Below are 26,624 nucleotides of genomic sequence, written 5' to 3' on the forward strand. Positions count from 1 at the left end.
GGTGAACTCATTCACCATAACATCTGAATTTACTTGCTGTTAAACTCTTGGGATTCTTGACCTGTGACAGGATCACTAGAGCCAGATCTACCAACAGAGAAAAATGGAGTCTCCCATGTATAGCCTCTGAGCTTGCGGTGGCATTTTTCCCATGTCACCAGCAAGAATTTTAAAGTCCTGACTCCCTAATAATATCATGACTTTGAGTAGAAGCTACATAGAATATGAAATGAAACAGTTCATTTTCATGCCAGGTGTAGGCTTAATAAAATACAGATTGTTCAGACCTAGAAATGCGGTCTAGCTTCTGCCATGACCATTCATTTAAATACTTCTGGATCCTCATGACATTCCAGCCTAATATAAGCCCTGCACTTATCCAGAATGACTGTTGGCTGTATCAGAATCCAAGATTCAAGCAAACATTGAGATAAAGAATTAGTGTATATTTGATATATCTTGATAATTTAATGTGATGGCAATGAAAATTCTGTTTGCTGTACATATGTTTTGGCTGGGTTCATGTTCATATAAATTATATATTTATTTTATGTTCATCATTTGTCATTAGCTGTTGATGCCAAAGAAGGAGTTTGAGTTATTCAAGGTATGGTCCACTCCATTTTTCACGGATTTTTGAAGTGAATTTTCTTCATTTTTATCCCTTTTTCTTTCTTAAGTTCTCACTTTTCTGATTTTGAGATGTAGTTACCTGACATAATGCAGGCTTCTGTCTGGTTTATGAATGTCAGTTCTTCCTGTGCTTTCCTATAGAAGTTTTGTCCATATACCTTTGACACTGAAAGGATGTGTGCTTGAAATGTGTGCCTTAAACTGTGATAGAGTGTATACTCTTTGAGTCATATGGACAGTTTTTAATAATTAACTCATGGTAAGCTGTAAGAAGCACTATTGACAAAGAATATCCATAGTTACCACATGTGAGCAGAAGCCAAGAGTTTGTATTTCAGGTGTTAACAGCAGTCATCCAAGTTTGTTTTTATTGTGTGTATGGTTGCTGGGAAATGGCAAACTGTGATAAAATAAGTTAGATAAACTTTAAAATAATGTAAATTCTTAGTTTTTTCCCCCTACCTGAGGTTTCCTAAAGAGTTTAATCTCTTACCTTTTCCTTTCTACTTCTCAGTCTTGTCTTTTTTTCAATTCTAATTCCTGGCTTGAGCCATAAGTTGACTTTTCTGTTTAAAGGTTCTTGCTGTCTGAAATTGAACCAAAACTATTAATACATATCATAGGTAGGTGGAGTACTTTTGGAAAACTTAAAATATATTCCTCCTTTTTTCTAACAGAGCCTCATCTTATGTTTTTGTCAACTTTGGCACAACCAAGAAATTTTTTAAGTGCTCACAAGTTTCAGGAGTTTGTTTTGCTACTTTACGTAAATAGAAACTTGTGATGCTAGTGGGGATTGATTGCCTCTTTTGGCTCTTTTCCTTTTAAACTTTTCAACACTATCTGACTGTCTTCTGAAAATTTCTGGATGCAGCTATGAATGCAGTGATGCATGTAGAAATGTGTGTGGAAATTGTGTGTGTTTAGGTTGAGGGCCGACTTTTAAAAGATACTAAAAATAATCTGCTTTTTAACACCTCCTGAAAATTTTGGACTGAGCCCAACAAAACCACCAAGTTCCTGTAAAATTTTAATAATAATAAGCAAGGTCGACAGTCTGCAATCTGCTGTCTGCTATGTGGCGTAAATCCTGCTCTAAAAGGATTCCTATTCTCAAATAAAAAAATAATGGAGTAAGATGGAAAATAAAAAAAAGCATCCTTGGAAAGGCATGCCAGTCATTTTTATATCTCTACAGCAGTGCCACCAGATACCTTTATCAAACTGCCTGAAGAAAAATACTATATACAGCGGATTTCAAAATGACAATAAAGATACCACCATATTTACATAGATCCCAGTGATCCTGCTACCCTAACCTTATAGAACTCCACTGGATTACAAGCATATTCAAAACAATACTGAATCTTACTTATCTTTTTATGTGTTCATTTAACAAATATTAAGTGCAAGCATCTCACATTTATCAAAAAAAAAAGAAAGCCTTATGGAGTCCAAAGTCAACCACCATGACTTTGCTTCTCTTTTGGTGCTTTCTGTACTAGCTGCAGTGACTGTCACTTACCTTCTCAGAAATGGTCCACACACTTTTTTTCCCCATCTCTTCCATCCAATGATATCAAAACTTTGAGGAAATGTAAAGAAGCTTCTTCTGGAAAAAAATTTTAGACTCAGGTACAGTACTGCAGATAGACACCTAATGATTCATTGCTTAAGCTTTCTTCACATTTACAGACGGTGAGAAATTACACTTTGAAGTAGGTAATACCAATCATCAGATCTTGCACTATGTGCCAGTCATTTACACAACAACCTTATGAAGTAGGCATGTTTTTACATGTGAAGACACTAAGGTACTGGGAAGTAACGTGTCCACAGTTACACAGCTGTGTGAAGCCAGGATTGGAATCCAGCACTATGGATCCAGATCCCATGATTTGACATGCTGTGGTATCCTGGGGAATAGTGCTTGGAAAGGGTTGACATCTCTTTTTGTATAGACATACACTTTTTTCACCACTGGAATGTTTAAGGTGACAATATCTTCTCAGAATAGCTTTACCATGCATTGTGTTGTGCTAAAAGTTAATCTGATCAGTTACAAAGAACAATACTTAGAATTGGATTTTTACTAATATATCCTTTCCTTGAATTTCATGTACTCTTTTTTTTTTTTTTTTTTTTTTTATCATTAAGGAAAATAGCCAAACTATATAATTCACCTAAAAAGTGGACATTTCGTGAATGGTGAGAATAGGGGAAAACCATTTCCATGTGACATCTGTAAGTCACCATATATTTTATAAATGCACACAGTTGTGACTCTTATGTTTACATTCCCACATTTTCTGTGAATAAGAGGTACATATAAATAGTGGCAGCCCCTGGATGAAGGACACAAGTACAGCCCTTGCCTATCGTTCACGCTTTTTGTTGTTGTTGTCAAAGATTCTGCTCTGATGGCAGGGATGCTAGTATCTGGCACCAGTGGAGAATAGGTGTTGGACTACCACCTGATGTTCCTGAGAGTCCAGGCTATTTAACATCTTCACATTCGGACTGATTTTTAACAGTTCTGTAAAGGTAGCCATTCTCACCTTATGTGTTTCTCCCACAGCTTCAGCAAAATTTTAAAAACAATACAGCATTTATAAAAGATAAGGAACATTAAAAAATGATTGAATGAAGCCATGGGGAAAAAGAAGTGCATGCTTGTGAGAGATTGTTGAGAAATGGAGACAAATGACATGTCTTTTGATAAAAAATCTTGTCAGTAACAAAATAAACAAAATTTAGAAAAAAGAATAAAATAAACCCTGTGGATCACAGTTCTACTCTGACACACATGAGGTCACCTAGTCAGAATCAACTTGACAACTGAGGGAAAAAAAAAGAAGAAAGAACAAGTAAATGTAATGTGAGATCCTGGATAGGATCTTGAAACAACAACAAAAAAGATATTAGTTGAAAAACTAGTGAAATTCAAATAATGTCTATAATTTAGTTAATAATATTGTGCCAGAGTTAACATTCTGGTTTTGGTAATTGTGTTATTGTTATATAAAATGTTAACATTTATGTTATGTAAAATGTTATTTTAGCAATTCTTCTGTAAGTCTAAGATGAGTTCAAAATTAAAAGCTAAAAAAAAAAAAATGTTATAGAGTATCCCAGGGTCTTTTATTGGTTAGAGATTCTGCTGGTGGCAGGGGTGCTAGTACCTGGCACCAGTAGAGAGTAGGTGTTGAATTGCCACCTGATGTCCATCCTTTACAACAGATGGACATCCATGGTGCTTTCTCCCCACTGGAGTCTGCTTGCCACAAATGCACTTAAATTTCCCAGTGTTTCTTTGCCTCGATTCCCAGACTATAGCACTGTGACTGTTCATCTGCTAGAATTTGCCCTTTTGCCCGTATTGATTCTTACACTATGCTAAGAGCAGAAACCAAAACTCTCATCCCTGCTGTTATTTCTCATTTACCCAAAGGACTGACTAAAAAGGTCTGTTGCTTATTTTTAATGATTAAGTCTATATGCTTATTATTATAGATATTCTTGCTCTCATAGGTAGACATAGTGTGTGTGTGTGTGTGTGTGTATATATATATATATATAATGGAAAAATTAAGAATTGAGAATTGTCTAATGACCACTACGAAGAGGTAAAAATAATCATGAATGTCTTGCCATCCCAGGACTGTGAATTCAACAGAAAGTCTCCTGTCTTCCCTGTTTCCTAGCAAGATACTGTGATATTGTAGGAAAAAAACCTGAATTGAGGTATTGCTAGATGAGGATTCTAGCCCTGGTCCTGCCATTAACTAGCTAGGTGATCTGAAGGAAAGCATTTTACTTTTTGGGCTCTGATTTGCTCATCTGTAAAATAGAAGGACTCAGGCTACATGATCTCCACAATCCAGTATAGATATAATTTATATTATTATCTGTATATGTTTTAAATAGCCTCAAATTGAAAGTGTAAATATTTTCTGTAGATGTATTAATCCACCAGCAGTACTCATCTCAGCCCATATTATGAACACTCTTGTTTTCAGCCTCAGTCCAGACCATTCAGATACGACTGGATAGCATGACCATTTTACTAAAGATGCCTTCCTATTCATTCCATGCAGGCCAACCTCCTGATAATATGGGATTCTTTAAGATTTGTTTTTTTTAAAATTAATCTCTGAAGACTGTTTATCTGTTCATTAGAGGCATGACTTTAGACAAGTATGTTTACTTTTTATTCTGCCTCATGCATTGATATTTTCCTAGATATTGTTTAGGTTAATTTGAATAATATCCACTCATGTTATGTAAAGTAAATCATTGACCAACATGCACATGTGCATAATTATGAAATGTTCTGTGTATGTTTAGGCTGCTTATAATTTCAAAGCCAAAGCTCACTAGAATCATGCCTTGCTATGTTAATATATTTCCTTTTGTAAATAAACTTTTAATGCATTTTGATTGTATTTTTAATCTATAAGAATAAGATGAACCTATATCTTAATATTTTAATACTTAATACTCTAATACACAAATAGGTACTGCTCAAATACTCTGCAGTGTTTATACTGTAGTGTATTCTATGTGTGAAGTTGTCCATGGCTAGACAAGAGTGATGGAAAGGAATTACATATTTACAAGCCCCTTACTTTGTGGGCAGGTAATTTTATTGTCAAAAACTAATTTGCTCACATCTGATATTTGACATGAACTATAATTGATATTATTTTAGTTCCATCTCCTGTGTTAATTTTCTCCTTTGATGTGATTTGCTCCATTTTCCTAATAGCAATTACTTGGTGAGCTATCAGAGGTAACCCACATTTGTTTCCTCATGGCAGTTCTTCTTAACGTAATTTTTTGATTCAGTTTCTGGACTTAACACCCTCCAAATATTCCAGCTGTGTCTAGTTTTCACTGCAGAGTTCCAAAGAGACCAAATTTAGAGGAGAAATGTGTAATTCAGAGTCGGTTAAAATTTTATGAACAGTTCAATTTTAATGGAATCATTTGGCTTACTTGCATAATTTCCCTTCTGAAGCAGTATCTTGCATGCATCAGGAGCTTATCTATCAATAACTTTTTAAATCCTTGAGAATTTCAACTCAGCTTTAGTGGCTAAAGAAAAGTGACTTATTCGGACTTAAATATGAAAAGGAAAGTAATTTGTCATCAGGTTTAGTAATTCTGTTTTCTTTCAGGAAGAAAGAGAGAGATTTTGTGTTAAATAGCACTTTAAATGTACAGTAAGCCACTGGAAGCTGGAACCTATGTAAGATGGAAACCTGTCAGAGAAGGGAAACAAAAATATTTTCCACTAATAGCGAGAGAAAAGTGGGAAGACTGTACGCTGTTAATGGCAGAAAACTTTTCAAAACGCAGAAAAACGTGTCAGTTTTGTTGAGTTCTGGCTCTCACAGGTTTTGCTGTATTTGTAGGACATAACAGGCAAGAGTTACAAAGTGACAGTTTTGGTACAGAAGTGGGTCCACACTAGAGTGACTAACTGTCCCACGATTGAAGGGCTTCTTGGGATATGCAACTTTCAGTGTTAAAACAGGGACAGTCTCAGACAAACTGGGAAGAGTTGGTCAAGATTCCTTTTAGGATTTGAAGCTCCAGCACCCTTGGTTCAGGAGAGAAGAAAGCTCAGGTTGCAGTTCTGCTCTGAAAGACTGCGTGAATTGAGTGTATGTTGGAGGCATCAACTTTGTACTTACAGAAGAGCTGAGAGACGGCAATAATAAAGACCAGTGGTTGAGTGGCAGGTTAAAGGGTGGTGTGTGTGTGTGTGTGTGTGTAGAGAATTGGAGGAGGCATAGGAAGTAATTTGAAAATCAGTGCTGATTCTGTTTCCTCCACACCACGAATAGCATTAAACCCGTCTCAGTGGGAAAGTTGCCTTGATTGCCATTTCAGAACTGGAAGGGTTGCAATTATTCAAGGAAGGCAATTTTCCCCCCTTTTTTCACTTCAGGGGTTGTAGGTCTGAAGCAAGAGGAGAAAGGATCAAGAAAAAGGGAAAATATGCAAGTAAATACAATTTGTGGCATAATTAATGAAATATTTTTTCATATATTTTTTTCTTTAATCAAATATTTGCATTTTTAAACCTATTATTCTTTTAAGTCATAATGATAAAGTTGCATTTTGTAGCAATGACAGATGAGTGAAATGAGGCACAGAACATTTGGTGAGCTTGTCTTCAGGCTTGATTCTGACAACACACAGTGTATTCAGTTTTTCAGAGTATTTTTTGATGGCTAACAAAACACTAGCTGTTCTTGTTTTTATGGAAACAGAAAATATGAATCATTTCATGGAAAGCCAAGCTCATGGCATTTTTTTTGTTTGCACTTTAAAAACAATAATTTAAACTCTGACATGTTTGGAATCCTAATGTGAGACTTCACTAGCACATCGTGAATTTGAGTGCAGAGGACATTCTTGGCAAGGGAACACTGTATATGCATTAATGAGATGACATTGGTGTGTGCTAAGTATTACATTTTGGTGATGTTTGCTGTATCTTGATTGCTTTAAATATTTTATTGGCCCAAATATAGGAGGAGTGTTTTTTTGGGCATGATGATAATAGTAATAAAATTGTTGTTGTTGTTATTATTATAGAATATATTAGAAATGTTTCTGGGCCTTAAATGCTGAGGAGGTTAACAATCTCTATTTCTGTCCCATCTGACTCCATGGCTTGCTCTGTGAATTTTATCCCTCTGTTTCCTCCCTTCCACACTCCCTGCCCCTCCTCTTCCTCCCCGCCCCAGCCCCCGCCAAATGTCTAACAGCATTATAAACATCTCTTTCAGTTCTTCTTTCATCCTTGCATAATACCCTTCCTCTCCTTCTCCACCCCACTTGTTAGTGAATGGTAGCTTTTACAGAGCAGAAAACAACCAGGGCTTCTTCCCACTAAGGTTTCCACAGGTGTTAATCATTTGCTGTGAAGGCAACTATGATGAAGGTTGGTGTGGTGTTTTTTGAGTCATGATTAAATTAAAAGCGGTGTGTTTGTGGTGTATATTTTTATGTTTTTGATCTCTGTGGAAATTGGGGAAAGCTCTCTTAAAATCAATATTATCTTATATTTGGGCCAATTTAGAACTTAAAAGTAAATATTGTTCTAATTAAGGATCTGATTATCAGAAGGCCTTCTTTTTGCATTTTATATGCTAATCCTAAATTATAGAATAATTAAAATTCTACCAGTGCAGTATCTAAACTTTACTTCAGTTACAGGTCATTGCTCTGTATTGTGCCTTTTGATAATTTGGAGTCCGTTACAATACAGTTATCTACAATTAAAGTTATTTTGTTTAGATTTAAAATTTCAAGTCTTGCATACAGTTTAATAAGGAATATACATAAATACTGTTTCATAATAGCTTAACAATTACAATTGAAAAATGATTGTTATATGTTATCACATCTACCTTTTTTTAAAAAAAAAAATACCCCCATGGCCTGTTTTCTAATATGTGTAACATTTAATTAAAGAACATACCATTACCTTCACTACCCCCCCCCACAACATTAGGAAAATTTTTAGTTTTAATTAGTTAGTATGAAGATGATGGGAGAAAAAGTTATAACTTGAAAAATATTAGTAATAACATTTAAAAATTATGTATTTTGAACCATAGTCCCTTTTTCTACTGGCATATTGCCCCTCCTTTTAACAAATTACTTGGAAATAGGAAAATTAAAGATTTTTAAGCATATTTAAAATGAGGAGTAAAATGATGCTTTATGACATTGGCGTTTAGACTTCCAGAGCAATTAGAAATTATTAGTGGAAATTATAAAATAACCAGTAGACTTTGGCTTACCCTAGCCTTGAGTGATTCCAAGTTCAAATCTAGTTTTTCTTAAACATTTATGACCATTACAAATACAGCTGTTTGCTAATGATGTCTTCTTGTAACTTCTTGACATATTTTTGACTTTGGACAAATACGTATTTAAAAGATGATTATTAATGATAATTATGCTCCATGGGAGAAGTACCTGGCGATCTGTTGCTGTAAAGTTTACAGCCTAGAAAACAATACAGTGCAGTTCTGCTCTGTCACATGGGGTGGCTATGAGTCAAAAATTGACTCAACAACACCTAACAACAGCAGCATACCAGATAGAGGTAGAAATATGTGTGTGTGTGTAAATATAGCTGTGTGTGTGTGTATATATATATATATATATACACATGTATGTGTACACAGAGATTTACATGTACATATGTATGTATATATAAGTATGTATGTATGTCTATATATATGTATACACATACGTATATAACACACACACATCAATTTGTTCTGGATTTGTATAACAGTTTACAAATAAATAGCCAACAATATCCTATCAAGGTACAATTTGTTTTCCTGGCCTAAGTATGTATTTTTAAAATATCAAATTAATTACTTGTCTTTTTATAGAAACAAAAGGTGGAGTATGGTCCAAGACTGAGCAATACTCCCTCTGCTCCATCACCTCCTCCAGCACCAGCTCCAGTTCCTGTCCCCCTTCCACCTTCTGCTCCAGCACCTGTTCCTGTGTCAAAGGTTCCGGCAAATGTATCCCGCCAGAACAGCAGCTCCAGTGACAGTGGCAGCAGCATTATACGAGATAACCAGAGACACAAACAACTTCCTGTGGATCGTAAGTTTCTTAAAGAGGCAAAAATACACAGAGTTTCTTCTGTGAATTAAATGCACTGATAAGTAAAACATTTACTATTGGTTCAACTGGTATTAAATATTATTAAATATAAATAATAATCCTTTATACTTGCATGGCACTTCAGAGGTTGCAAAGATTTTCACCTAGCCTCTCGTCTACCAATAATTCTGAGAAACAGGAAGTTCTCTCCATTCTCTAATGTGTGTATTTCTACACATATTACAGTATATTGTGATGGTTGAGGGTGGACTGTGACGCCAGACATACTGAGTTTCAGCAGTGAAACATCACTTACTGGCTGTGCCCTTAAGCAATTCAGTAATCCTCTCATACTTCAAAATCCACCACTCATCTGTCAGTTTGTCGTGCTGTGGTGGCTCACATGATGCTGTGATGCTGGAAGCTATGCCTCTGGTATTTGAAATACCATAAGGGTCACCCATAGCGGACAGGTTTCAGTGGACATTCCAAGCTAAGACACACTAGGAAGAAGGACCTGGCAATCTACTTCTAAAAAAAAATGGCCAGTGAAAACCTTATGAATAGCAGCAGAACATTGTCTGATACAGTGCCAGAAGATAAGCCCCACAGGTTGGAAGGTACTCAAAATACGACTGGGGAAGAACTGCCTCCCTAAAGTATAGTCAATGCTAATGACGTGGATGGAGTTAAGCTTTCGGGACCTTCGTTTTGTGATGTGACATGACTCAAAATGAGGAGAAACAGCTGCAAACATCCACTATTAGTTGGAATGTGGAATGTATGAAGTATAAATCTAGGAAATTGGAAGTTGTCAGGAATGAAATGGAATGCATAAAGATCAATATCCTAGGCATTAGTGAGCTGAAATGGACTGGTATTGGCCATTTTGAATCAGACAATCATATGGTCTACTATGCCGGGAATGATAAAGAGGAGTGGCATCCCATTCATCATCAAAAGGAATCTTAGAAGATCTGTCCAGAAGTACAACACTGTCAGTGATAACATTCATACACCTATATAGAAGACCAGTTAATATGACTGTTACTCAAATTGAAAGAATAACCACTAATGCCAAAGACAAAGAAATTAAAGATTTTTACCAACTTCTGCAGTTTGAAAGTGTTTTAACATGCACTCAAGATACATTGATAATTACTGGTGATTGGAATGGAAAAACTGGAAACAAAGAAGAAGGGTTGGTAGCTGGAAAATACACCCTTGATGATAGAAACTATGCCATAAATGGCAGGATAGAATTTGCAAGACCAACAAGTTCTTAATTGCAGATGTCTTTTTTCAACAATGTAAACTGCAGCTGTACCTATGGACCTTGCCAGATGGAATACACAGGAATCAAATCGACTACATCTGTGGAAAGACTGTGGAGAAGCAAATATCATCAGAACAAGGCCAGGGGCTGACTGTAGAACAGACTATCACTTGCTCATATATAAGTTAAAAGTTGAAGCGAAGGAAATTAAAACAAGTCCATGAGAGCCGAAGCATGACCTCAGGTATAAAAAAAAACTGAATTTAGAGACCATCTCAAGAATAGATTTGACACATTGAATACTAATGACAGAAGACCAGATGAGTTGTGAGATGACATCAAGGACATCATACATGAAGAAATCAAAGTTACTGAAAAGACAAGAAAGAAAGAAAAGACCAAAATGGTTGTCAGAAGAGACTCTGAAACTTGCTCTTGAACATGGAGGAGCTAAAGTGAACAGAAGAAATGGTCATGTAAAAGAGCTCAATAGGGATTTCAAAGGGGGGCTCAAGAAAACAGTAAATTATTATTATGAAATGTACAAAGACCTGGAGTTAGAAAATCAAAAGGGAAAAACACCCTCAGCATTTCTCAAACTGAAAGAACTGAAGGAAAAACCTAAGCCTTGAGTTGTAATATTAAAGGATTCTATGGGCAAAATCAAAAGAGGACGTGGAACCAGGGATATCATTGCTGATGTCAGATGTATCCCGGCTAAAAGCAGAGAATACCAGAAGGATGTTTACCTGTGTTTTATTGACTGTGCAAAGGCACTCGACTGTGTGGATCATAACAAATTATGGATAACATTGCAAAAAATGGGAATTCCAGAACACTTAATTATGCTCATGAGGAACCTTTACATAGATGAAGAGGCAATTGTTCGGACAGAACAAGGTTTAAAGTCAGGAGAGGTGTGTGCCAGGGTTGTATTCTTTCACCATACTTATTCAATCTGTATGCTGAGCAAATGATCTGAGAAGCTGGACTATATGAAGAAGAACGGAGCATCAGGATTGGAGGAAGACTCATTAACAACCTGCGTTAAGCAGATGACACAACCTTGCTTGCTGAAATTGAGGAGGACTTGAAGCACTTACTAATGAAGATCAAAGACCACAGCCTTCAGTATGGATTAAACCTCAACATAAAGAAAACAAAAATCCTCACAACTGGACCGATGAGCAACATCATGATAAACGGAGAAAAGATTGAAGTTGTCAAGGATTTCATTTTACTTGGATCCACAATCAACAGCCATGGAAGCAGCAGTCAAGAAATCAAAAGATGCATTGCATTGGGTAAATCTGCTGCAAAGGATCTCTTTATAAAGTGTTGAAGAGCAAAGATGCCGCCTTGAAGATTGAGGTGCACCTTACCCAAGCCATGGTGTTTTCAGTAACATCATATGCATGTGAAAGCTGGACAATGAATAAGGAAGACCAAAGAAGAATGTATGCCTTTGAATTGTGGTGTGGGCGAAGAATATTGAATATACCATGGACTGCCAGAAGAATGAATAAATCTATCTTGGGAGAAGTGTGGCCAGAATGCTCCTTAGAGGCAAGGATGGCGAGACTGCGTCTTACATACTTTGGACATGTTGTCAGGAGTGATCAGTCCCTGGAGAAGGACATCATGCTTGGCAAAGTACAGGGTCAGTGGAAAAGAGGAAGACCCTCAACGAGGTGGATTGACACAGTGGCTGCAGCAATGGGTTCAAGCATAACAATGATTGCAGAACGGGGCAGTGTTTCGTTCTGTTGTGCATAGGGTCGCTATGAGTCAGAATCGACTCGACGGCACCTAACAACAACAACAACGTGGGCAAAATATTGAAAGATGCAGGAAGCATCAAAAGAAGAGGAAGAAGTACAGAGTCATTGTGCCAAAAGAATTGGTTGATATTCAGCTATTTCAGGAGGTAGTGTATGATTAAGAACCAATACTACTGAAGGAAGAAGCCCAAGCTGCACTGAAAAAAAAAAAAAGGCATTGGCAAAAAACAAGGCTCCAGAAATTAACAGATATGTTTCAACAAAGGAATGCAAAGGTGGAAGTGCTCATTCGTCTGTGCCAAGATATTTGGAAGACAGCTTTTTTTTACCCGGCCAACTGACTGAAAGGGATCCGTATTTGTCCCCATTCCAAAGAAAAGACGATCCAACAGAATGTGAAAATTATTGAGCAATATCATTAATATCACACACAAGTAAAAATTTTGCTGAAAATAATTCAAAAATAATTACAGCATTACAATGACAGGGAACTGCCAGAAATTTGAACTGGATTCAGAAGAAGACATGGAATGAAGGATGTCATTGCTGACATCAGATGGATATTGGCTGAGAGCTGAGAGTACCAGAAAGATGTTTACCTGTGTTTTATTGACTATGCAAAGACATTTGACTGTGTGGGGGATCATAACATTATGGATAATATTTGCAAAGAATGGAAATTCCAGAACACTTAATTTTGCTCATGTGGAACCTGTATGTAGACCAAGAGGCTGTTGTTCGAGCAGAACAAGGGTGGTCTAAAATCAGGAAAGGTGTGCCTCAGGGTTGTATCCTTTCACAATACTTATTCAATCTGTATGCTGAGCAGATAATCCAAGAAGCCGGGCTATCTGGAGAATGTAGCATCAGGATTGGAGGAAGATTCATTAACAACCTATGATATGCAGAAGACACAGCCTTCCTTGCTGAAAGTCAAGAGGACTTGAAGCACTTACTGATGAAGATCAAAGACTATAGTCTTAAACAAAACAGAAATTCTCACAACTGGGCCAATAAGCAATATCATGAAAAACCAAGAAAAGATTGAAGTCAAGGATTTTATTTTACTTGGATCTGCAATCAATGCCCATGGAAGCAGTAGTCAAGAAATCACACTATGTATTATGTTGGGCATATCTGCTGTAAATGACCTCTTTAAAATGTTCACAACAAAAATGTCACCTTGAGGACTAAGAGGTGCTTGACCCAAGCCAAGATATTTTCAATCATCTCATGTGTATCCAAAAAGCTGGAAAATGAATAAGGAAGACAGAAGAATTGATGCCTTTGAATTATGGTGTTGGTGAAGAATATTGAATATACCATGGACTTCCAGAAGAATGAAGAAATCTGTCTTGTAAGAAGTACAGCCAGAATGCTCCTTAGAAATGAGAATTGCAAGACTTCATGTCATGAACTTTGGACATGTTATCAGGAGGGGTAAGTCCCTGGAGAAGGAAATCATGCTTTGTAAAGTAGAGGGTCACTGAAAAAGAGGAATACCCTCAGTGAGATGGATTGACACAGTGGCTGCAACAGTGGGCTCAATCATAGCAATGATTGTGAGGATGGTACAGGACTGTGCAGTGTTTTGTTCTGTTGTACATAGGGTTGCTATGAGTCAGAACTGACTCAATGACACCTAATACCTAACAACTTATACTTCAGTATCTGAAAAGTGGGGAAAAGAATATATCTACCTCATAGAATGGTTAAGCACTCAATTATTAGCAGAGAGGTTGGCAGTTCGAACCCACCCAGAGGCACCTTGGAAGACAGGCCTGGTGATCTGCTTCCGAAAGGTCACAACCTTGAAAACCCTATAAAGCAGTTCTACTCTGCACACATGGGGTTGCCATGAGTTGAAATCAACTTGATGGCAACTAACAGCAATCTCATAGATAAAATAATGTACAAGGTTGCCATGAGTCAGAATCGACTCAACGGTAACAGGTTTTTTTTTTCAGGGTAGAAAGCATTTGGACAGTGGTTCTCAACCAGGGCTGATTTTGCCTCCCTCCCCACCCCAACTCCAGGGACATTTAGTGATGTCTGGAAACATCTTTGGCACCCTGATGGTGCAGTGGTTAAGAGCTTGGCTCCTAACCAAAAGGTCGGCAGTTTGAATCCACCAGCTGCTCCTTGGAAACCCTATGGGGCAGTTCTGCTCAGTTCTATAGGGTAGCTATGAGTCAGAATCGACTTGACAGCGATGAGTTTGGGTTTTGGTTGGAAACATCTTTATTTGTCACATCTGGGGAGATGGTATTGGCATCTGATGAGTACAGGCCATGATGTTTAGCAACATCCAACAACATCTACAGGATAGCCCCCCAAACAGTTACACAGCCAGTTATATGGCCCAAAATGTCAATAGTGTCAAGGTTGAAGAACCCTGTCAGATTAATATATTACAAACAGGCAGTACATGTTTGATGCTATTATCATAATTTTCATCATCATCAGTGTCGTCTTCATAATCTTCTTGCTTCTCTTCCTCTTATTTGCTATTCATATATATATGAATATATATATTCTTATTTGTTATTCATATATATGTATAGGGGTGTGCATTTGTATGTATGTGTACACAAAAACACAATCATGCTAGCTTATTAATATAATCACCTGCTAATAGTCTCAAACTTGCTCTCCAAATTCAGGTTTCATCGATTTAAACATCAACTTAGTATTTTCATAAATTTGAATTTGATTTTTCATGTGAATGGTTTCTATGAAAATCAGATTTAAATAAAGTAAAAGAAAAAACACTATGGCCAACTTTGGATTATCTTGTTAGTAAAGGGAAATAGCAGTGTAAATAATCTGAAAACTGAACATACTTCTAAGCTAATTCGCATTTTGTATATGGCTTGTCTGTTTGATTTAATCTTAAAATTTTTTTTTAAGTCATATAAAATTACTTTGTTTTACCTATGCTCAATATATAAAAACTTCTTGGAAAACTAAAGCCAGGATGATATTTCTTCAATATGATAAAAGTATATAAAAGGTTATCTGTGGGTATGTGTGTGTGTATGTTATAAGGTGCACACACCTGCCCAGATAGAGGTTATCTATCATTCTCTCAATAGTGACCTCTTCTAGGTCCTGGTTCCAGATTCTTTTTTCTATATATAAACATAATTTTATTGTAGATGATTAGTCCATTTCTTTCAGTGCTACCTATCTTGTTAAAAAAGAATGACTCCCAAATTTTTCTTCATATCAAATCCCATTTCTGACATCCAGATACATATTAAAAAAAAAACCAAACCCTGTGCCTATGAGTTGATTCCGACTCATAGTGACCTGTAGGACAGAGTAGAACTGCCCCATAGAGTTTCCAAGGAGTGCCTGGCGGATTCAAACTGCCGACCCTTTGGTTAGCAGCTGTAGCACTTAACCACTATGCCACCAGGTTTTCCCCAGATACATATATTGAGTAGTAATTTTATAGCCCATCACCCATCTGTCAGTTTGTTATGTTGTGGTGGCTTGGGTGTTGCTATGATGCTGGAAGCTGTGCTACCGGTATTTCAAATACCAGCAAGGTCACCCGTGGAGGACAGGTTTCAGCGGAGCTTCCAGACTAAGACAGACTAGGAAGAAAGGCCAGTGATCTGCTGTAAATCAGCCAGTGAAAATCCTATGTATCACAATCATTGCGTCTGGTAAAGTAGAGGGCCAGCAAAAACAAGGGAAAGCCTCAGTGAAATGGATCGATGCAATAGCCACAACAATACACTAGAACACAACAACAGTCATGAAGGTGGCTCAGGACTAGGCAGCATTTCACTCTGTTGTCCACGTGGTCACCCAGACTCAGAGCTCACTCACTGTCAACTAACAATAACAACTTTATAGCTGGGATTGGATGCTTGAGATTCAAGTTCAAAACCAGATTATTGAATCTTTATCCCTTTTCTCATGTAAGTAAATCATATCCCCATCTATTCAGTTGTGGTTATTCAGAATAAATTTTTAAAAAGGAAGACACTAGAACTATTATTTAACTGAGTCTGGAAGTTCTGGTTAAATGCAGTAAGGACATGCCTACTTTTATGCATTGCTTTCTCTCCCAAGTATGTTGTCGTTAGGTGCGGTGGAGTCAATTTTGACTGATAGACACCCCATGTGACAGAGTAGACATACACTATAGAGTTTTCTTGGCTATAATCTTTGGAGAAGCAGATTGCCAGGTCTCTCTTGTGGAGCTGCTGGGCGGGCTCGTACTGCCTTTCATTTAGCAGCTGAGTGCTTAACTGTTTGTGCCACCAGGGCTTCTTCCTAAAGCATAGTCAGTGTAAATACTCTTCTGACCCACATCTTGACTTCACCAGAAAACTAAAGTTAAAGGAGGTTTTGGAAAAGAGTAACTCTTCTTCCTATGCAGCAAAAAAACAACTCTCTCTCTGTGTGTGTGTGTGTGTAAAAATAATAAAATATAGTATGTTTCTGAATTAGTTAAACATGTGGATTTTTTAAACGTGAATTTTTTAAAGATGCTTTTATTTATTTTTTTTAAAAGACACTAAAGGCATAGTTTTAAAATGAGAAAGTTCTATAAATGTTTTTAGTGATTTCCCTAAGGAAAAATTTCCTCTTAGAAATGACTGTTTCTTTCTTTCTTCTTACCACAAGTTTATAACATTTCTCTCCGTTGATACGTCAGCGCGGTCCTCTTTGACACTGTGGCACTGTTTTTTCCAGGCCTAGGATCAGAGTTCACAGGCGTGCAGTCTCCATTTGGAACAGTCTGTGGGTTGGGACAGTTTGTGCTTTGTCTCACTCTCAGAAACCAAGAATAACCTAATGGGAAAGAAGCATAGCTAGAATATTTTGAAGATAAAGAAGTCTCCTGATAATTGTGACTCATCATTTTTGAGTCTGTTTTTCTTGAGGAAAAGGATGACATTTGGTGTATAAAATATAAACAACTCTCCCTGAGTTAACAAGTACTGTTTCTTTAAAATGATAAAGCCTTGTATTTACTTATATAAAGTTCCTTTTTAAGATATCTCACAAGTATAGCTTGGCATCAAGTAAATACTTTTTATAAAGCAAATTTTTTTTTTTCGTAGCTTCTTCTTGAGTACTTTTTTGGGGGGATAGTTTTCTGAATGAATGTTGGGATTTTCAACAGCCTTTGAGAACCAGACAACTGTTTTAAGTGTGTATCTGTTATGCTACCTCCATTCCCTGCTTACTGCCTAAACTGGAAGCAACTAGGAAGGAAATACTCATAAAAAAGGAATACTCACTCATAAGTAGCCATGAATAAGGAAAAATACCAACATGCCTATTTTAAGGAGACCTGGAGGTGCAGTGATTAAGTTCGGCTGCTAACCAAAAGGTCAGCAGTTCAAATCCACCAGCCGCTCCTTGGAACCCCTATGGGGGCAGTTCTGTTCTGTCCTACAGGGTCCCTATGAGTCAGAATCGACTCGACAGCAACAGTTTGGTTTTTTAGTTCATTAAGAGTGAGACCCCTGTTGCTTAAATGTTAATTGTGCCGCGATTATTCAAAGTAGCTGCTTGGAGCTATTTGTCATATAACATAGGGTTGCTACGAGTGGAATTGACTCGACGGTGCTGGGTTTGGTTTTTTTTCGGTTTATATGCAAATTTGTTTATCTCAGAATCCAGAAAGATTCTCCATTTATCACTTTTGACGATACCGGTGCTTTAGTTGTTTTGCATTTCTTCCATTTCCTTTGAAACGTTAGGCCTTCGAATTGGGTTTAATCTTTTGTAATCAGAAGTGTTATTTGAGAAAGAGGTGTAAAGCTAGTCTGATGGGTTGTCTTTTAGAACATTCAAAATGGAAACCAAAACCTAGGAGCACGTTCCACTTCTTGGAAGAAGACTGTGCTGTGGACTGGTGGTGGGCAATGTAGTGGCTGTTTAGTCAGTAAATAAGAATAAACCTTTTAGTGTGGTAATATTTTTCGGTTTTTACTCCTTTGAGATGAACTCATATGTTGCATGGTAGTGTAATGCAGTATTTAAAAGAATTGACTAATTACATTTAGTATAATTGTTAAATGTAACAAACAGTAGTGTTCCCTCTCTCCCTTCCTCCTTTACTTTCTTTTTTTTTTTAATTCTTTTTCAAAAGGTTTCCTAAATACTTGAGGCATTAATAAATACTAGACTGAAATAACACTATCTGATTATTTCACACTTCTGCGTATTCCCCAGGGACACCAAACACTTTCTAAAGTACTCACTGTGAAAACAACAACAAAAAAAAGTCATAAAGCAATAATAACAAAAAGCTCCCTTAGTGACCAGATCATTCCACTTGCTAAGTGTGGGGAGAAAAGCATTCTAGGCAGAAGAGACTGGAGTGACATTTGAAGAGCACCAAGGAAGCCATGTGGGCTAGAATAGAGGGATCCAGGAGGAAAGTAGTGAAGTTGCCTCTGAAAGGTGGAGATCATGTAGGGCTTTTTACTCTGAGTAATTTGGATCACATGGGGGAAGTTTTGAGCAGAAATGTTGCAGAATCTGATTTACATTTTAAAATAATTATTTTGGCTGTTTATTGAGAAGAGAATGAAGGGCAAGTGGTAGGGTAGTGAAGAATGGAAGCAGAAATACCACCAGTTAATAGCCTGGTGATTCAGACCAAGATGGTAACAGAAAAACGGAGTGAAGTGATTGGATTTTGGATATATTTGGATGGTAGAGCCCACAGGACTGGCTGATAGATTGGACGTAGTATGGAACAAAGAGGAATCAAGCACAGCTCCAAGTGTATTTGCCACAGGAACTAGAAAGATAGAATTGCCATTAGCTGACTTGGGAAGTCTAGCATGAAGCAAGTTTTGGGAAGTTCAGTTCAGGTTTGGACATGTTATATTTGAGGTATCTAATAGATGCAAATGGTTTGTGCTCCACTGCTAACCCTAAAGGTAGACAGTTCAAACCCACCCATTGGTACCATGGAAGATAGGTCTTGCAGTCTGCTTCCATTAAGATTACAGCCAAGAAAATTCTACGGAGTAGTTCTACTCTGTAACACATGGAGTGGCCATGAATTGGAATCGACCCTGTGGCAACTCACAACAGCAACAATAGACGTCCAAATGAATATACCTAATAGATAGTTTGCATTCAGAGCTCAGGTGGCGGAATGGTTAAGCACTTAGCTGTTAACGGAAAGGTCAGTGGTTCAAACGGAGCTACTCCACAGGAGTAAAGACCTGATGATCTGCTTCTGTGATGATTATAGCCTAGGAAGCTCTTTGGGACAGTTGTACTCTGTCATATGTGGTTGCTATGTGCTGGAATTGATTCGACAGCACACAACAAGTTGGCAAATATGGGTCTAGAGTTCTGAGAAACAGTCTGGACTGGAGAAATAATTTTGGTGGTTATCAGATTTTAAACGAGACGAGGTGTGGTCATTGATGGATGTGGGCAGAGAAGAGGTGCAGGGATTGTGCCCTGGAGCACTTTAACATTACTTGGTTGGAGATGAGAAGGTTCAGAAAAAGATCTTCAAGTGACGGCCAGTGAAACTGGAGTAAAATTAGGAGAAAGTATTTCAAGGAGGAATCACCTGCTTCCAGTGTTGTTGATAGGTTAAATAGCATAATGACTGAGAATTGACCGTTGGAATTTAGCAAAGTATAGTGGAGAGATCAGAGCAAAGGCCAAATTGCAGTGAGTTTAAAAGAAGATAAGAGAATTTTAATCAGCTAATAGCCCCTTTTTGGTGCACGTGGTTAATGCATTTGGCTGCTAACTGCAAGGCTGGAAGTTCAAGTCCACCCGGATGTGCCTCAGAAGAAAGGCCTGGCAGTCTACTTCCCACAAATCAGCCATTGCAAACCCTGTGGAGGACACTTCTACTATGACACACAGATGGGTCACCACAAGTCAGAATCCACTTGACAGCAGCTGGTTTTAATTATAGACAGTTTTCCATAGTGTTTTGCTAAAAGAGGAGCAGAGAAATAGGTGGGACAGTAGGTAGAAAGGAGCGCGGGGCCAAGTAGGTCTTATTTAATGGTGAGAGAAATAACTGTGAAATAATAGCATGTATGTATGCTGATGAAATGACTCAGTAAAGAAGGAAAATTGATGATGTAAGAAAAGTAGAGGAGAAATGCTGTCAAAGTGTTTGTACGGGTAGAGGACGTTGGTGTCTCCTGCACACCTGGGACGGATTGGCCTTAGGAGCATGAAAACTGTTCCTCGATAATGTAATAGGAAGGAAGGCAGAGCATATGGATAAAAGATGAGGAGATATGGTAAGGAAAATTATGGAGGTTCCTTTCTAACTTCATTTTATTTAGAAATTAGAAAATGAGATCATCATCTCAGAGCAGAAAACTGGAAGGAAGCTATTGGGGAATCAGTGTTAGAGGTTTACAGAGAAGGTAGAAGATATAAATACTTGTCTAAGACAGTGGAAGATTATATGATCTAGGAACAAGTTTTCTCAGGCTTAGCCTTATTGACATTTCAGGTCAGATACTTCTCTTGTTATAGGACGTTTAGTGTATCCCTGGCCTCTTACCCACTAAATGGCAGTAGCACTCTCCCCATTCAGTTATAACCAAAAGTGTCTCCAGATATAGCCAAATGTCACCTGGGTCAAAAGTGCCCTTAGTGGAGAACCACTGGGCTAGGGAAATGTGTGATTGTCAGGGAGTATTAACAGCCTAGGTGAGGTTCATGGTCATGAATTTAACATGTGACTATTCAGCACGATTCTGTTATATTCAGCTGCACAGGTGCAGGTATAGGATAGTCAAAAAGATTTAACCAGGATTGAAGTTTTGCCAGATGAGTACAATGAAGAGAGAAGAGGAGAGTCAGGGAGTGATTTTAATAATTGATCGTTGAATTTTAAGTGGATAAGGATGAAATTGAGGAAAGAGGTGCTATAGATTGTAAATACTCCTGGGGTCAAAGAATTATTAGGATTGGTGTTCTAAAGGGAGTGACATAATGTTAGGGATTTTCAAAAATCACCTACTCCATGTTGGTGTCTAGGAAGGAAATCTCAGATGGAGGAAGTGCAGGACGAGCTCATCCACAGGCTGACCATTGGTCGGAGCGCTGCTCAGAAGAAGTTCCATGTGCCACGGCAGAATGTGCCAGTCATCAACATCACTTACGACTCCACGCCAGAGGATGTGAAGACATGGTTACAGTCGAAGGGATTCAACCCCGTGTAAGTCTTTCTGGGAACAGTTTACAATTTTGTATGTAAATCATGGATTGTTCTCATTTTGGTCCCTGGGATGTCACAGATGACTCTTAAAAAACAATAGAGCCCAGACTGCACTATGTTTCATAGTTAGGAAATGACTATAGCTATTTATAGCTAAAAAGAACTGGGAAAAACAGCAGAAATAGCTATCATTTGGTGGCACCCCATTTTCTAACTGGGAGTATCTGTTCATCCTTCATCACTTAAGCAAATAGCAGCTCTGAGACCGGCCAGCTTTCTTTCTCTCTTCAGGTTACACAGGGCAGGATTATGGCCTTCTCCTGCAGGCCATAGAGCATCATCTTCCCTTCTGCTGCAGGGTTTAGTTAGTATCTCCGGCAAATGAAAAATAGGTAACTTTACCTGTCGTAGATTATAATCTAATACTTTTCCTTTAGTAAACACATGGTAAAGCTCTATTACCTATAATCTAATAATTTATAAACATTTTATGTGCTTTTGGTGTGAACTATTTGAATATAGATCTTAACATATTAAAACTCATTTACCCAGGATGATTGAAAAATGAGGTACACTGGTTAGTCAAATGCCTGGTTACTGAAATGTGATCTGTTCCTTCTTTGTTCAGATTGTTCACATTTCAAGGAATTAGAATTAAATATGATGCACAATAGTGATACTGAACCCAATTTGCTCTTTCTGATACCCTATAATCAATGATCGTGTATCACCTCAGGGCCATCGTCATGAAATTCTTTTGTCATTGTCCTGACAGAGCACTTAGTGCCATTTAATAAGATTTTCAGTTTTTAGAACACTAGAAAAGAGAGGTTACTAGCAGGACCACAAAATTTTCTTTTGTTTTTTTCTAGGTAATATTTTTAATTCTACATTTTTTTTTTTTTAGGACTGTCAATAGTCTTGGAGTATTAAATGGTGCACAACTTTTCTCTCTCAATAAGGATGAACTGAGGACAGTCTGCCCTGAAGGGGCCAGAGTCTTTAGCCAAATCACTGTACAAAAAGCTGCATTAGAGGTATGACTTGTCAACCTAAGGTGATATTTTTCTGCATTAGTCAAGAGTATGAACTGCAAATTGTTGAAAGCCCTGGAAACCACTGTATACATCCCTATTGGCCAATGCCCCCTCTTACAGAACTGAATGAAATTTGATTCAGCTTTTGTATAATTTGTTGCTGGAGATCTTTAATGGCCATTTGCAGGGGGATTAATTTGTTGTAAGTGCTCATGCAAAAGCAAGCTTGAACATACAGTTTTGAACATTTAACAAAAAGGTTTATGTTTTAATTGTATATGCAGTAACTAGTTTTGTAGGCATTTTAGTTTTGACACAGTAATGGGCATTCACTTCTGAGTGAGTAAATACCGTAAGAGGCCAGAACTCTTTTACTTCTTCTTAGTATTTAGTTCAGAGCTTCTAATAGGATAGGTTATAAGGATTTAAACATGTGGCTGTGTGTCTGAGGGCTCGTTATACACCTAAATAATTGGGAAAAGATTAGGTAAGAATTATTGAAAATTGAGACCTTTAAGAATAAGAACCTAGTCATTGTTGTCTGTATGAAATCAGGGGAGCTGATGTTTTCCAGGTTGGCCATACTTCCAACACTGTGCTTTAATTCAAACGAGCTGTGTAAGGGGAGCAGTTTCTAGTTGTTACATCTCACAGCTCTTAATAACTTTCATGAAAATTATACTTGGACTTAAAAGGATATAGACCTTGGAGTAAAATGGATACACAATTACCTTTTATAGGCATGTAATCTAAATTCAACAATTAATAACCCAGACTAAAATAGCTACATGTATACAGCCCTGTAACCATTCTCAGCTTCCCTTGGAAGCTTTTCCTACAACATTTATTTTGGGGCCCTACTGGTGGCACAGTAGTTAAGCGTTTGGCTGCTAACCAAAAGGTCGGCAGTCCAAATCTTCACAGCTGCTCCTTGGAAACCCTATGGGGCAGTTCTCTCCTACCAGGGTCACTATGAGTCAGAATTGACTCAATGGCAATGGGTTTTTGGTTTTTTTTTTTTTTGACCTTAGGGTTTGGTATGATTGCTTTCCATGTGTTAAGTATATGTAAGGACTATATCTTTTCTGAAGTAGTTGTGTTGTTATACATTCTAATTATGCTGAGAGTATTTATATTAATTAAATTAATAGCTGAGCTCTTAGCCACTGTGCCACCAGGGTTCAGTCTTATTAAAGGTGTGATAGAAAATTCCATATTCCTAAAATTTGCAATTTTTTTTTCAGTACAGAACTGCCCAACACTGCCCTTTGCCCTCAACACCCATTTCATCATGGTCTCTTGCTGCCTTTTCCTCTGGATGTGAATCATGGCAGAGGCTGGCTGTCTGAGATTCTTCACACTCCTCAGCCACCTTCCCACCTCACCCTTCTCTTTCATCTAGTTTCCTCTTTTAGATAAATCCCCTGAGTTGCCAGAGACCTCTGTGGATGGAAGTGGAATAAGGAGGGTGCAGAGGGATCGTAGGTAGGGCTGGGAAAAGAGAAAAAAACAGCATGATATCAGAGGGTCAGAACTGGATGACGGGAAACTTGGCATATTCCCAGCGCATTCTATTTGGCCCTGATTTAAAATCTCCTAAAGGGAGATTTTTTTTTTTTTTTAAAGGGAGATGAGTATCTTGCTTGAGATCAAAGAGGGTTCTTTGATAATTTACCATCTATATTGTATTGAGTGTACACACATCCTCTTTCTCCCAGGGAATCCAAAGCGTTCTACATGTATTGTCGATTTATCATTATCATGTTTAAGTGAAAAGTATGTGGGATGAATTGCCTTAAGACATTTTATAAATTAAAAAAAATTATCAATGTGATGTTAGTGAAGCCCGGAAGCATTACTTGCATGAGGGGCAGCCTTCAGTTTCCCCCAAGAGATATTAAAAGAAAAACACAGAAGGATTTTTACCCTGAGGTATTTCATTACAAGAAGTGTATCCTACACAAACCAGTAACCATCTTGTCTGAACCATGTTTATTTTTCAGGATAACAGTGGCAGCTCCGAGTTGCAAGAAATTATGCGAAGACGACAGGAAAAAATCAGTGCTGCTGCTAGTGATTCAGGAGTGGAATCTTTTGATGAGGGAAGCAGTCACTAATTTGTTTGTTTGTTATTGAACTCCATTATTCTTGGCATTATTCCAACGTGCTTTGTTTTAAGAAGCCATGAAGGGAAGGTCATATTTTTATTTCTTGGTACAGTTAATTTATCACCATAAAGAAACAATGCAAACCTGAGTAAGCAGAGAACTTGCTTCTGGGCCCATTATTTTTATGAAAACTGAAAAATTTTAAACTGAATTTTTCGACCTTGAGAAATACTTTGCCTACTTCACCAAGGTGAGGTTTTCTTTATTGAATTACTATTTTATCCACATCTCAGTGTATAATCAGGAATTTTTTAACAATGATGAGTTTATTTATTGCAACAAAGCAAAGATATTGCCCATGATTTAAAATCTAAGCAATTTCAATTTGGGCTGTCATGTAGTGTCTGTCATTTTGAGCGTAGCTTACTTTAGGCTAACTTTTTCTTTCTCAGGTCTCTTTTTTGACATACTCAATGATAGAATATTTAGATTAATTTAAAGTTCTTCATGCCAACAGTTTAAAAAAAAATTAAAACATTTGAATGAACTGTTAAGTACAAGGCCTTGAACATGCAAATAGAAACCTATGGAGCATTCCCAAGACATTTAATTTATCATGGCTCTGTTCATCGTAATTCCTTGTATAGCTTGTATTTTGATTTTGTTTATATTCTGCTTATTATGTATACTGTATTCTTATATATGAGAAAGCACAAGTGGAAAAAAGGTCATATTTACTCAAAATCTGTCAAAAGGAAGTAGTCTGCATTGATGTGTGTTACAGTATTTTGCTTAATGAAGGCCTCAGTTCTGGATACTGATATAAGCAGTTAAGAAATTGGGGCCACCTAATGTGTTTATCTGTGTCAAGTTTTTCTTGTAATGAGAAGCACTTAATTTACACCTATTTTAATCCTGTGAAAGATTCCTAGATACAGAAAAGAAAGATACCTAACTGTCAACAAATGTTATTTTTGGAAACATGATTTTTGTCATTAGGTGTATTATTTCACATATATAAAATAGATGTTATGTAAGAATGTTGTATATTTTAACATAAATCCATTTAGGGAGGTTGCCTAGATTCATTAATTTTCATAGTGCCTTTTTCACATGAGTCAGCTGGAAAGTCTGCAATAAACAGTATTTGCTGTATGTCAATAAATGTTTTCTGTCTCTTTGACAAAAAAAAAGATCTTTGGTAGAGTGGGTACCACTGTTGGGTGGAACGGGAGAAACAGAGCTTCACTTTTTTTTTTTTTTAACTAGTTTCTAGTCTATTTCTGAATGGGCGAAACACTAGAATACTTTCTTCAATCTTTTTATCTTCTGCCCATCTCTCATTTCATCATCTTTTCCTTCTGCTGTCAAGTCAGTTGGTCACAGTAGTAAAAACATACTTACACAACATGTATGGTTGCTATGTGCTGCCACGTAGATGCTTTATTAGATGTCTACAATAACTGTAAGTTGTATTTTTATAGATGAGGCGATTTAGGTTTGTAGGGCTGATTAATTTTCCCAAGATCAGGAGGGAATTCTTTCCATCTGTGAGTCCATCCACAACACTGCCCCTCTGACAAAGCGGGACAGTGGTAAGAAAGAAAAAGAACCATTTTAAATCTTCCCTAACTCATAAGCACTGACACTCAGTTATAACTTAGCCCTTATTGAAAATGTTTGAAACTGTAGGGATAAGACAAAAGAAAAGTTAAAATACCCAGTGTGTAGTTTACCTGTTAAAAGAATTAGTATAATTTATGCATATGTTTTATGCAAAATTAAAGTATCACAGAGATAGTAATTGCAGAAAGCATTTACCACTTTAGTGCTCTGGGGACAGAGAAGAGTTAGGATTAATGGAATTTAGAAGCTTGAAGAAGAGGCTGTACGGTGTTTGCATCCAGACATGTAAGCGGTTTGGTATGGGTTTCTCGGAAGTTT

At 37.3% G+C, this 26,624-nt stretch overlaps 1 protein-coding gene across 4 annotated transcripts in view; it reads left to right on the forward strand.

Annotated features, from left to right (window-relative positions):
- EPS8 (EGFR pathway substrate 8, signaling adaptor) overlaps positions 1 to 25,845 on the forward strand; it is a 211,714-nt gene extending 185,869 nt beyond the window's left edge. For all 4 annotated transcript variants that reach the window (XM_064284543.1, XM_023554656.2, XM_064284542.1 and 1 more), the window contains 4 exons: positions 9,063 to 9,285; positions 21,355 to 21,535; positions 22,443 to 22,572; positions 24,576 to 25,845. In XM_064284543.1, the coding sequence (XP_064140613.1) occupies positions 9,063 to 9,285; positions 21,355 to 21,535; positions 22,443 to 22,572; positions 24,576 to 24,689 (648 nt within the window). In that variant the 3' untranslated portion in view covers positions 24,690 to 25,845. The remainder of the gene's footprint in view (positions 1 to 9,062; positions 9,286 to 21,354; positions 21,536 to 22,442; positions 22,573 to 24,575) is intronic.
- Positions 25,846 to 26,624: the final 779 nt, after the last annotated feature.

This window comes from Loxodonta africana, chromosome 4 (genome assembly GCF_030014295.1).
Source record: "Loxodonta africana isolate mLoxAfr1 chromosome 4, mLoxAfr1.hap2, whole genome shotgun sequence".
Taxonomy (NCBI): domain Eukaryota; kingdom Metazoa; phylum Chordata; class Mammalia; order Proboscidea; family Elephantidae; genus Loxodonta; species Loxodonta africana.